The sequence below is a fragment of the Leptonychotes weddellii genome, chromosome 13, assembly GCF_054177405.1.
Source record: "Leptonychotes weddellii isolate Sample4059 chromosome 13, ASM5417740v2, whole genome shotgun sequence".
Lineage (NCBI taxonomy): Eukaryota > Metazoa > Chordata > Mammalia > Carnivora > Phocidae > Leptonychotes > Leptonychotes weddellii.
This window is the reverse complement of record NC_138381.1, coordinates 250,192-263,706: the sequence shown is the minus strand read 5'-3', so window position 1 is coordinate 263,706 and position 13,515 is coordinate 250,192. Positions and strand designations below refer to the sequence as shown.

The 13,515-nt window shown below is 49.9% G+C and overlaps 1 protein-coding gene across 3 annotated transcripts in view; it reads right to left on the bottom strand.

The window, feature by feature from the left end:
- The window catches only part of SLC66A2 (solute carrier family 66 member 2), a 57,869-nt gene that overhangs the window by 29,953 nt on the left and 14,401 nt on the right, over positions 1–13,515 (bottom strand). For 2 of the 3 annotated variants that reach the window (XM_031038425.2, XM_031038428.2), the window contains exon 4: positions 11,031–11,084. The exons of the other annotated variant lie outside the window; for it this stretch is intronic. In XM_031038425.2, coding sequence (XP_030894285.2) covers positions 11,031–11,084 — 54 coding nt within the window. The remainder of the gene's footprint in view (positions 1–11,030; positions 11,085–13,515) is intronic. 3 annotated transcript variants of the gene reach the window in all.

Sequence of the window (13,515 nt, the reverse complement as noted above, 5' to 3'; positions counted from 1 at the left end):
CGAGCCCCACCCCCGGGGCAGGGGGAGACGGCAGGACCCCCCAGCTCCGCCCCCCCGAGGCGGGGGGAGACGGCAGGACGCCCCCAGCCCAGCCCCCCCGGGGCGGAGGGAGTCGGCAGGACCCCCCCCCGAGCCCCCCTCCGGGGCAGGGGGAGACGGCGGCCTCCGAAGGGCTGAGGGACTCGAAGGCCCTGTTGTTGTCACAGGGTTCTGCTGACTTGGTTTCACTTGGCATCTCTTTGTGGGGAGCTGAGGAAGGCCAGGTGCCCCCCGGGGGGCCTGCACACCTCTCCACACACGCCTTGGGCCTCGTGGGGCTGCAGAGGGCCTGGCCGGGCAGAGAGCGAGGCCGAGTCCAGCCCCAGCTCTGCCCCAGCCGCTGCGGGGGAATGGCAGCCCCCCAGCTCGGCAGCCTGACCCCTAGATCAGCGGCGGCAGGTGGCCACTAAAAAGGACCAGTCCGCGTTCCGCTCCAGGAGCAAGAGCAACGGAGACCCTGGCCCTCCCCGAGGGGGAGACCCTGAACCTCACAGGTCACTTGCTGGCATCCTTATCAGGGCTACACTGCAGACCCCATTAAGGATGCAACAGTTACGTAACTGGGGCTGTTTCTGCTCCTGCAAGTTACACCCAACTCCCAGCCCTCGAAGCCCGCGAGCACCCCCGTGTGGCCCATTCCCGCCAGTTCAGGCCAAGTCCTTCCTGCTGGAAAGAAGCTGCCAGAGAATGCGGCCCATGGTCCAGGCCGGCGCCCTGCAGGCGGAGGGCGGAGGGCCGGCTGTGTTCCCTCCCCCCGTGGTCACAATGACAACCAGAAGCTGCTGGAGAAAGCAGGGTGAACCCCGTGGCTCACCACACAGCCACGGGCTCTCCCCGTGCCAAGAAGCACAGAGAGTGCTGGGGACCACGGCCGTCCCGGCCCCGCAGAAGCTGTCGGTGCTGGACCACAGCTCCTGGCCTCTGCCAGCCCTGCCCCCAGGTCCCCAGAAGCTGGGGGGAAGCTGTGAACTGAGGGCTGCCCTCCAGAAGATGGAGGGGCTCAGGGCCCACGACGCACAGCGTGCCAAGTGATGTGGGCACAGCCAGGGCCGAGCTGTCGGATGAGCTGGGGCTGTCTCAGGATTAGGCCTGCTAGCTCTGTCCTGCGGGACGGGAGCCCCAGACTCCACGTGGCAGGCAGCCCCTGCTGAGGCCCGGCCACTCCCCAGGTTCCAAGAGGGCTTCCCACAGCACCACGGCGACATCATGCCTCACGTGGTGGCCATGTGGTGGCCATGGCCAGAGCGTCAGCAACAGGACCAAACAGCTGTGAGCAGAGAGGGAGGCCCCACCCCTGCACCGGAAGCCGGGCACCCCGCTGGCCTCCGTCACACTGCGGCCCCTCACGCTGCCTGTCCCAATGGGCGCCCCACCGCCTGGGCCGACAGCAACTCATCCCGCACGCAGGCTTGGGCTCCTTCTGCGCAGCTTCTGCCCCAGGTGTGGGGGCCAGGTAGGGGCAGCAAGCCTAACATCTGGTGGTCAGCCCCAGGCCCCACGGCTGACAGGTTGGCTGGGAGGCTCAGATGCTCCCACAGGCTGGGGTCCTCATGGGAGAAGACGGGGGGAGAGGGGGACACGGCCTGGCCTGTGGTGAGAGTCTACCCATCGAGGGCCCAGCCTGCCTCTTACTGCTGAGTGGCTTCCTGCCCAACGACCCAGCCTCTCTGTGCCTGTCTCCGTACCTATAAAATGGGGGGAATCTCAGTATGCTCCACATGGGCCAGCATGCAAATTAACTACTTTCACGTAGAAGACTTAAAACAGTGTGTAGCACGTACTGAGCGCTCAGCGTCAGCTATGTCAACCGAACGAAATCCATGTGGCTAGGGGAGCACGTCCATTTGTTCCCTGCCCACCCCGTAGCTGGACTCCACACGTTAGCTCCATCAGTGACGGTCTCGCCGTGCTGCTTCCTCAGAAGCCCACCAGCCCCTGAGCCCAGCAGTGGACCTGCACCATCTGACAACCAGACCCAGCGGGGCTCGGGGACCAGCCAGGCTCCTCCCCTCTACTCAGGTCCCAGCTCACGCCCAGCCGGGGGGTTCCATCTGCAAAAGCACCCCCTTCCCCAGGGGCAGGGTCCAGGCTGCTGGGGCAGACGCTGCACCAGACGCACCTGGTCCATCCCGAGGTGGCAGGACCCAAGAATCACGGCAGGACGCAGGGACCCACCAGCAGGCCAACCAGATGCGGGGTTTAGTCCCTGAAAGAGGCAGGAAGCCATGCATCCCTGCCGTTACCATCAAACACAGGAGCGCGATGAAAGTCTGAGGAGGAACAGGATCTTCGCATCCTTTCAAAGCGTCCCCCAGAAATAGGTACAAACCACAGGCAGAGGCGTGGGGGCTGGTGCAACACCCAGGAATGTGGTGCTACGTGGCGCCTGGCAGAGGCACCAGAAGCACAGGGCACCATGAGACGAGCCGCCCCAGGGCCCCAGGGCCCCAGGGCCCCAGGGCCCCAGGACGAAGGTCTGGAACCGACCCCTGCGAGCACAGGACAAGGAATGGCTCCCGACAGCAGCAGCCTGGGGCGGCTGACCGCACGGGCGATCCGAAGGGACCCCGTCCTGCACCTCCGCGCAAACAGGTGAGAGGCGCCAGGCTGGTCTGATCGGGACACCGCAGGGCGACTGTGGAGGCTCAAATTCCGCTTTCCAGAGGCAACACTGGAGGACTTGGTGTCACCAAGCAGCAAGTCAGCAATTTATTCTCAAATAGCTCAAGAAAAAACTTTGTGGTCTTTCAAAAAAATTTTAAATGTTTAAAGATCAACTCTCCATGAAAACAAAACAACCCCCACTCCTTCCTTCAAAACCCTGGCTCAAACTAAAATCCGGCTCTGTCAACACGGCTGCTCTGGCCGCTCCATCCCCCCCGTCCCCACACACAAACCCCAGACACGTCTGCTCATTTATGTGACTCTGCTAAGTGCCCGCTCAATCTGGGGACATGGCCCCGATCTCCGACCCCGCGTCCCAGGGCTCACACTCCAACGAGGCAGACAGGGATGCCAGGCCCCATGGGGGAGCACGTGGTGCCTCGGGGGCCACCAGAGAAAGCCCAGGGCAGGGGCCTGCAGGGCTCCTGGTGTGAGGGAGGGGCTGGTCGGGAAGCAGCCGGCCCTCGAAGGTGGGGTACGGCCACTCTGCCCAACCCTCCATGGCCACTCCAGCTTTAACTCTGCCCTGACAGGGACACAGCGGGTTAGCAAAGACAGCAACGTGATCTGGCTGAGGGACTGTAAACGCCCTTCTCAGCCTTCAGAGCCAGGGTTCACCATACTGACCCCTTTCCCTGTCCACCCACACCACCACCCTTGCGAGGCAGGCCAGCAGACCAGCAGGCCACTGCTATGATGGGAGAGACCCAGGGATCCAAAGGCCCCACTGCACCCCGGGGAGCTGAGTATGACTAACCAGTGAGCAGGAACACCAGCCCTTGTTCAAAAATGCTGTCACTGAGGGAGCCCACCATGCCCCCGAGGCTGACCCCCCAGCAGAGGTGAGCCCATCCTGGGCTCTGTGATGGGTTGGCCTTTGGTACCCTAAGTTGCAGGAGCCTTTTCCTTTTATTCTATTGGATTTCTGGGCCTTTTTTTGCTGATAACTTCTGCTCAGTGGGGCACCCTACACTGGACATCGGGAGGGCACAGTCTGAGGCCCCTGCACTGCCCATCCACAAGCAGGCTGCTCAGTCGGGCCCACAGAACTGCAGACAGGTGCCTGAGCAGTGCTGACTCAGGACACAAGCACCCTGGCTGGACTCAGAAGAAAGAGCACCAGAAAGCCTCAGACCCAGATGCACTGGGAAACAGTTCTTCCCCAAATCAAAGCAGCACCTGCAGTTCAAGTTTTAAGGCTACTTCTGAAAACTGAATGGAGGACATGACCTATTCAGGTGAACGTCCTATCACCCCCTGAACACTAAACCAGCCATGAACAGGCACAGCCCCAAGTCCACCCTTCAGGCAGCTATAAATAAAACCAGAAAAGCTACTTGCTCTCCCAGCCTGAAACTTCCTCTGGCCACCAGGGATCCCATCAGTTAAAACTGTGAATGGGACGGTCCTTCTCCCAGCAAAACAACACAACTGCTATGTCTTCTAAAAACCAACCATGTAACATCTCTGTAAAGTGTCCTAAGGCTATGCAGCAATGGAGAAACATCTACTGAAGAAAGTGTTTGAGACACGGCCTGCTGTCCCCACAACTCCTGGCACTACTCCAGGTGGGCCGGCCAAGAAACCCCCACCACACAGTTCCTGGCAGAGGGCCATGGTTTCTCCCCATAAGCAGCAGGCCCCAGCACTTCTCACCCCCCAGCTCAGCTCCTAGTCTACTCCGGGCAAGAAGGGCAGAGAAGTCAGGGCACTCTGCCCCCTCCCCCAGCCCCCACTCACGACAGAGGCTCCATCCACAGGCGCAGCAAGCAGAGAATACTGTCCTACCTCAATCTGCTCAGAGGATAGAAGTCCCGCACTGGGAGGGGCCAACGGAGAAGACCTGGGACTACAATGCCCTCAGTGCACGCACTTACAGCGGGGCGGGGGGCATCACCCCACAAAAGCCAATGCTGCCCCACGCACCAGCTCCGGAGCAGGGGTTCAGAGGTTCTGTCCTAGAAGTGGGGCACACTCTCCCTAAAGGGAGTAACTCTGCTTACAACAGGACATGAGCAGGTTCAAGCTTAAGGCACTGACAAAAACAGTGGGGGGCTTGGTGGTGAGCAATTAAGAGGAAGCTGGCCATTCCAATAGAGCACCAAGTGCAACAGCAGACGTGCTCAAAGTTTATCAGACAAAAACAGCCAGGGAGAGCCCTCCTGGGGACCCAGCAACTGTCAAGACTGCCCTCAAGATCCCCCTGCCTGGTTTTGCTGGATCAGACCTAAAAGCAGTGCATGCCCCAAGGTGTGATCAAAACCAACAGAGCCATCTACTAGCCATTTGTGTAGGCTAACGGGAGTGTGACTCCAACGGAGGCAGACCACCCAGAAGCTTAACAGGGGGACCAGGGAGAGTCAGAAAGCTAGATCCACAGCCTTGCCTGGGGGAGAAGAGGTTCAGAGACTGCACTGGTCAAGCCAGCTCACTCAACACATAAGCAAACAAGCCACCCCCCCAAACAAGGGTGGGGGATCCAGGACCCAGAGTTGCCACAATATTTTACAATATGCAGTTTTCAACAAAATATTTGAGAAATGCAAAGAAGTGGGAAAGTGGCCCATACACAGAAGAAAAGTAAAAGGAAACAAAATTGTTTTTGAAGAGGCACAGCCATTAGACCTAGCAGAAATGACCCAAAACAGTTACTATAAATATGCTCAAAGAACTAAAGGAAATCATAAAGAAGTAAAGGAGGGCATAATGACAATGTCTCATCATACAGAAAATCAGTAGAAAGATAGAAATTGTAAAAAAGAACCAAATGAAAATTCAGAAATTGAAAAGTACAAGAACTAAAATAAAAATTTCACTACACAGGCTCAACACTAGATTTGAGCTGGCAGAAGGATCAGTGAAGGGTGCCTGGGTGGCTCAGTCAGTGAAGCGTCTGCCTTCAGCTCAGGTCATGATCCCAGGGTCCTGGGATCGAGTCCCACATCAGGGTCCCTGCTCAGCGGGAAGCCTGCTTCTCCCTCTCCCTCTGCCTGCCACTCCCCCTGCTTGTGCTCTCTCTCTCTCTCACAAAAATAAATAAAATCTTTAAAAAAAAAAAAAAAAGAAATAACAGTGAACTTGAAGATAGATCAATAAAGATTATGCAATCTAAAGAACAATGAGAAAATAGAATTAAGAAAAATGAACAGACCCTCAGAGAAATGTGAAATATTAAGCATACCAACATATACAAAATGGGTGTACTGAAGGTGAGGAGAGAAAGAAGGGAGCAAGAAAAATATTCAAAGAAGCAATTACTGAAAACATCCCAAATTTTATGAAAATATTAATCTACACACCCAAGAAGCTCAACAAACTCCAAGTAGGATAAATACAAAGACATCCACATCCTTACATGTAGTAGTCTAAATGTTGAAAAAGGTAAAATCCTGAAATCAACAAGAAAAAAGTGAAACACTGAAAAGAAAAAAAACTGTCAACCAAGATCCTTACATCTAGCAAAACTTTTTTTTTCACAACAAAAGTAAAATAAAGACATTCCCAGATAAATAAGAACTGAGAGAATTTGTTGTTAGCAGGCCCATCTTACAGGAAATACTAAAAATAAGTTCTTCATGTTGAAAGCAAGTGACATCAGATAGTAATGCTGATCTACATGAAAAAAAAGAAAGAGTGTAAGTAAGGGTAATTAAGTAGGTAATTATAAAAGACAGTAAAAATGCGTATTTCTTCTGCTTTACTCTCTTAACTGATTAAAAATTAATTAGTATAAATTAAGTTAGTAAAAATAGATACTGGCAAGAAGCATATTATAAGCCTTAAAGCAACCATTAAGAAAATAAAATTCATATATAGTTTAAAAGATCACTAAAAGGGGGCACCTGGGTGGCTCATTTGGTTGGGCATCTGCCTTCAGCCCAGGTCATGATCTCAGGGTCCCCGGATCGAGCCCCAAGTCAGGCTCCCTGCTCAGCAGGGAGTCTGCTTCTCCCTCTTCTTCTGCCCCTTGCCCCACTCATGTATGATGTATGCTTCCTCTCTCTCTCTCTCAAATAAACAAATAAAATCTTAAAAAAAAAAAAAAAGTAAAAGAATGGGAAAAAATACATCATACAACAACCACAGGAGGTCTACAGTAGCCAAACTAGTATCAGAAAAAAAGAGACTCTAAAAACAAAACAAAACAAAATTACTAAAAATAGGGGGACAATTTATAACAGTAAAGGGCCAATCCATCAGTCAGGTAAAACTATATGCACCTAACAACAGTCCCCCAAAACAGAGGAGGCAAAACCTGACAGAAGTGAAAAAAAAAACCTAATAATTCAAAAATAGTGGGAGATTGCAATATATGCTCTTAGTCATGGGTATAATCACCAGAAAGAGGACTAAGGAAAGATTTGAACTCTATGAGACTAAGATTCTCTCCACTTCCAACCAGCAACAGTGTTGTGCATATGGGACATTTCCAGGACGGACCTTCCGGGAAGCCACGGAACAAGCCTCAATTTAAAATGACTGGAAGTATATTCTCCAACTACAATGGATTAAGTTAGAAATCAGTAACAGACAGAAATTTGGGGATTTCACATGTGCAAATGAAACAACATACATAAATAAAAAAATGGGTCAAAGAAGTAATCTCAAAGGAAGTTAGAAAATATTTAAGACCAATGAAAATGAAAACACAACATGCCAAAACTTCCAGGATTCACTGAAAGCATTTATTAGAAGAAATTTATGGCTATAGGGCGCCTGGGTGGCTCAGTTGGTTAAGCGACTGCCTTCAGCTCAGGTCATGATCCCAGGGTCCTGGGATCGAGTCCCGCATCGGGCTCCCTGCTCTGCGGGGAGCCTGCTTCTCCCTCTCCCACTCCCCCTGCTTCTGTTCCCTCTCTCGCTGTGTCTCTCTCTGTCAAATAAATAAATAAAATCTTCTAAAAAAAAAAAAAAAGAAATTTATGGCTATAAATGCCATGTTAAAAAAGAAAAAATACCTCAAATCAACAATCTAACCTTCCACCCTTAGGAAACTAGAAAAAGCAAACTAAACCGAAAGTAAGCAGAAGGAAAGAAATAAATACTAGAATTAAATAAACATAGTAAAGAATAGAAAAATAACAGAGAAAATCAACAAAACCAAAAGTTGGTTCTTTGGGGAAAAAAATCAGTAACATTGACAAACCTTTAACTAGAACGACCAAGAGAAAAAGGAGGGAAAAAGAAGGGGACTCACTACTCAAGTCAAGGATGAAAGAGGAACCACCTGCACAGAAACAAAAATAAGACAAAAATGTGTATCAGCAAATTAGATTAAGTGGACAAATTCCAAGAAACTATGAAAAGTAACTCAGGGAAGAAATAGAAAATCTGAACAGACTTATAAGAAGAGAATGACCTGGTAATTTTAAAACTTCCCACAAAGAAAAGTCCAGGCCCAGAAAGCTTCACTGGATAATTCTACCAAACATTTAAAGAATCAATAAACTTGCGACAAGAAGTAAACAAGCCCTAGAGATCTAGTGCACAGTACAGTGAATATAGACAACACTGTACCATAACCATCTCACTTGCTGAGACTAAAATGTAATTATTCGGGCGCCTGGGTGGCTCAGTTGGTTAAGCGACTGCCTTCGGCTCGGGTCATGGTCCTGGAGTCCCAGGATCGAGTCCCGCATCGGGCTCCCTGCTCAGCAGGGAGTCTGCTTCTCCCTCTCCCACTCCCCATTTGTGTTCCCTCTCTCGCTGTGTCTTTCTCTGTCAAATAAATAAATAAATAAATCTTTAAAATGTAATTATTCTAACCACAACAAAGAAATGATAGCTATGTAATATGATAGAGGTGCTAATTATCACTACAATGGCAATCATATTACAATATATAAATGTATTAAAAAAACAAAAACAAATAAAAACAATATATAAATATATCAAAGTGACATGCTGTACACCTTAAATTTCCACAATGTTGTATGTCAAATATATTTCAATTAAAAAAAAAGCCTCCTAGAAAGAAACATAGGCAGTAAGCTCTGTGACACTGGTCTGGATCTAACTCCAAAAGCAAAGGAAACAAAAGCAAAAACAAACAAGTGGGACCACATCAAACTAAAAAGCTTCTGCACAGCAAAGAACACCATCAAAGCACAATCAAAGCACACGAGTGACTATTATCAAAAAGACAACAGATAGCAAGTGTTGGTGAAGATGTGGAGGAAAAGGACCCCTCGTGCACTGTTGGTGGGAATGCACACTGGTGCAGCCACTCTGGAAAACAGTGTGGAGGTTCCTTAAAACATTAAAAGTAGAATTACCAGCAACTCCACTACTAGGTATTTATCCGAAGAAAACAAAAACACTAATTCAAAAAGATATATGCACCCCTATATTTATAGCAGCATTATTTACAATAACCAAGATCTGGAAGCAGCCCAAGTGTCCATCCATTGATGAATGGATAAAGAACATGTGGTATATATATATACACAATGGAATATTATTCAGCATAAAAAAGAAAAAAGTCCTGCCATTTTCGACATGAATGGAACCTGAGGGCATTAAACTAAGTGAAATAAGTCAGACAGAAAAACACAAATACTGTATGATTGCATTTATATATGGAATTTAAAGAAACAAAACAAGCCCATAGATACAGAGAACAGATAGGTGGTTTCCAGAGGTGAGGGATTCAGGCTGCGTAAAATGGGTGATGGTGGTCAAAGGTACAAGCTTTCAGTTCCAAAATAAGTAAGTCACAGGGAGGTAAGGTACAGCATGGTGATTGCAGTTGACAAGACTGTGTTGCACATTTGAAAGTTGCTTAGCAAGAGTAGATCTTAAAAGTCGTCATCATAAAAAACACTTTTTTGCAACCATGTAAAATGACTGATGTTAACAATGTTAACTAGACTTACTATATATTTGAAGCTGATGTTTATATGTCAATTACACCTCAAAAAATTTTTTTAATTAATAAGGAATTGATACCCATCCTTCACAAACTTAAAACAAAATAGAAGAGGAGGGAACACTTCCCATTCCCAGCCTGACTCAGAAGACCAGTACTATCCTGATGCTAAAACCAAAGTCATCACAAGAATTAAAAAAAAAAAGCAGACCAATACCTCTTGTGAATATGGACATAAAAATCCTTAACATAATACTAGCAAACAGAATCCAGCAACTTATAAAAAGGATTACACATCACAATCAGATGGGATTTATCCCAAGAACTCAATGTTGGTGCAACATACAAAAATCAATGTAGAATAAAGGACAAAACCACATGATCATCTCAAGAGACACAGAAAAGCATTAGACAAACTTCAACATTGTTTCATGATAAAAAGAAACACTCAACAAACTCAGAATAGAAAGGTTCTTGCTTCATCTAATATGAGGCATCTATGTAAACTCCACAGCTAACATCATGCTTGATGGTGACAGAATGCCTTTTCATTAAGACCAGAACAAGACAAGCACTATCTACGCTCACCGTTCTAGCCATTTCTTTTTTTTTTTTTTTAAAGATTTTATTTATTTATTTGACAGAGAGAGAGACAGCGAGAGCAGGACCACAAGCAGGGAGAGCGGGAGAGGAAGAAGCAGGCTCCCCGCCGAGCAGGGAGCCCAATGGGGGACTCGATCCCAGGACTCTGGGATCATGACCTGAGCCGAAGGCAGACACTTAACGACTGAGCCACCCAGGCGCCCACCGTTCTAGCCATTTCTAATTCTAGGGTAAATAGACAAGAAAAAGAAAAAGCATCCAGACTGGAAAGGAAAAAGTAAAACTAACTCTATTTGCAGATGACATAATCTCCTACAGAGAAATCCTAAAGACTACACTAAAAAGCTATTAGAACTAATGAATGAGATCAGCAAAGTTGCAGGATACAAGATCAATACGTGAAAATCAATTTTATTTCTACAAGATAGCAATGAACAATCCAAAATGAAATTATGAAAACAATTCCATTTACCATAGCATCAAGAAGAATAGAACACTTTGTAATAAATTTAACAAAAGCACTCCAAAACTTGTACTCTGATCATGTTTCCACCTGTCTCCCACCATCCCTCCCTCCCTCCCTCCCTCCCCCTCCCTCCCTCTTTCTCTCTCTCTTCCTCTCTCTCTCTCTCTCACACACACACACACACACACAAACGGGCAGGTTTCTAGGAACTAGTTCATGCTTAAAAATAGCAGGCTATGGATTGGTTAGTTTGCTGGCGACACGGCCGTGCTTAGTAAAATGAGTCACACACACGGAGCAGCATGACAGTGAGGCTGAGTGGGGACAGAGATGCACAGAATGAATGAAGCGAAGGGTCCAGTGGGCAGCCTTGAGCGGTGTGGTACGTACCCAGATACGACCGCCTGGGGGGGACCTTGATTTCTTCATCCTTATTATCTGCAGCTACATTTAAAGAAAGAGAAAAACAGGAAGGAGGAAGAAACAGAAACAGACGGGTTTTAACACTCATAAGCAGCAGTGGCTCCCAGTCCTCTTTGCATGCCTTTTAAAAACAGAAGGACAAGATCTTGGTTTCTGTGTATTAGGACATTTGTTTTCTGAACTATTTTCCCCCAAACCTACCCTCTTCCAGTAGAACTGCCGGGGCACGAGGAGGAAATCTTGGGCGAACAATGAAACGTCACTGCATTTTCACTTAATTTCTAAGGTCAGAGGTGGCATAAAGCCCATCGCACGTCCACTATGCTGAGAGAAAGAGAAAGCAGATGCTACTTCTATTTTCCCCTAAAAACTCATCCACATGCGAGCTTTGCTTGCAATAGAGTTGTCCCAGGGTCAAACTCGTCAGAAGGCCACCGCATAGAGCTGTTTTCAGAGCACGCTCAACGAAATGCCCGCTGGCAACGTGGAAAGCGTTCAACGTGTGACCCTGACAAGCAAGGGGCCCACAGACAATGCCACGTTCTGTCCCGCCAGGGAGCACGTGTCCCTGGCCCATGCAGCAGCCCCTGACAGAGCCCAAGATGACTCCCTCCCCGGGGCACCTTGCTCCTTCAGCAGCCCAGCCCCACCCGAGACCCCCCTACTCTGTGCTGCCCAGGACGGCAGCCCACGGCCCGTGAAGATACAGTCAGCATGCCCCCAGGCCAGAGCCCAGGATGGAGTGTGGAAGACGGATGGAAGAGTCACTGGACTCAGGTCCATGTCATCTGCCCCAGGTAATGAGGCTCCACCTATAAAAGGACAGATTGCAAGGAAACAGCTCAACGAAAACACCAGACTGGCTCCATGCTTGGGGACAGATGCCCACAGACCCTGCTTACAAGGAGTGGCTGCCCGGCCCACGTGAGGGATCCCTGAGCCAGCAGCACCAGCGAGCGAGCAGCAAGGCCTCATCTCCTCACCCAGCCCCTCCCCAGCTCCCCCTCCTGAACCCACTGGGCTTGAATACCCAGGCTCAGCCGGATTTCCGCAGCTTTTTGCTTCTATTTCTTGCTTGGGACCAATTTCACCACTCACTAACACGTCTGCTAAAGATCAGGTCCCAAAGTGGAAGGGGGAGGGGACGAAGGGGATGCAGGACAGACTGCTCGCAGGACAGACTGCTCGATGTGGCTCCAGGAGCAGGTCAGACATCCCATACACCGTCTCCCCTCTCGTCTCAGGCCTGATCATGCCCAGCAGACGAACAGAGCTTGGAAGCATGCCAGGTAGCAGGGCGAGGCCAGGGTGAGGCCCCAGAGTGAGAGAACGTGGCCCATGGGGCTCTCCGGGCAGCACAGTGGGGGAAGGAAAAGCAGCAGCCGGTAGGGAGGCGTGGGTCAGGGTGAGGAGACTCAAGTCCCTGTCGGACTCTTTCCCAAGGACAGCATCAAGCCACCTAAGGTTTCCTGCTAGATAGCAGAGAAACTTCTCTGCGCAGGACAGACTGGGGGTGAGAAGCTGAGAGCCCAGTTAGGAACACACGTCCATGCTGAACACGTGGTCCAGGCTAGGCGCTGAGGTTTAGAACCAGCCTCAGCCACATGTCCACATTCACGTCAGAGCCTCACCGCTCCCCACTGGACATGGCTCCGGGTTCTCGCCCCTTGATTCCCAGGGACTGTGACCACTCCGGTCTGCAAAGGTGATGCTGCATGATCCCCAAGACCAGATCATAAGAAAGACACAGCTCCCACCTGGTTCTCTCTCAGATGCACCCCTTGAAACCTGGATGCCGTAAGGAAGCGTAGGCCATGTGAGGAGGCCACGTGAGGCTGTCCCAGCAGACTCCCCAGACACGTGAGCAAGTGAGAGGAAAGGAGGGAGAGTGAAAGAGACCCAAGGCACCAAGTTTTGGGGTTACTTGTCGAGCAGCCACAGAGACTGCACAGAGCATGACAGAAGTTCTGGCATGAGCTCAGACAGGAGAACTGGCTGTCCTGAATGCCAGAGGACAGCTCAGGGACAGCAGGAGGGAAGGCTGGGGCGCTGACAAGAGCCAGACCATCAGCAGTTTCCAGGGCTTCTGGTCCTCGTCACCGTGTGAGATCCACTGCTGTAGGCATGTGGAGAGACCAGCTGGGAGGAACAGAGAGTGAGGGACGTGGAGGGGCGATGGTTACACATACAGGACGACCCGGAGACCAGGGGGCCAGGGGGAGGTCCAGGGAAAACGGACACAAGACCGACATCAGAGTGAGGGCTGTGGTCAGGGCAGATACAGGATTCGTAACCGGTGTCCAAGGACACTGATTAACCCTTAAAAATGCAGAATGGTTTATAGATAAACATCTTCCAGGGTGGGGTGTGTGTGGGGGGTCCTCAGCTTTCATTCTCAGGATGGTATGTGACCCTCCCCGTCCAACATTTTTCAGTTTTATCGAGACAGAAC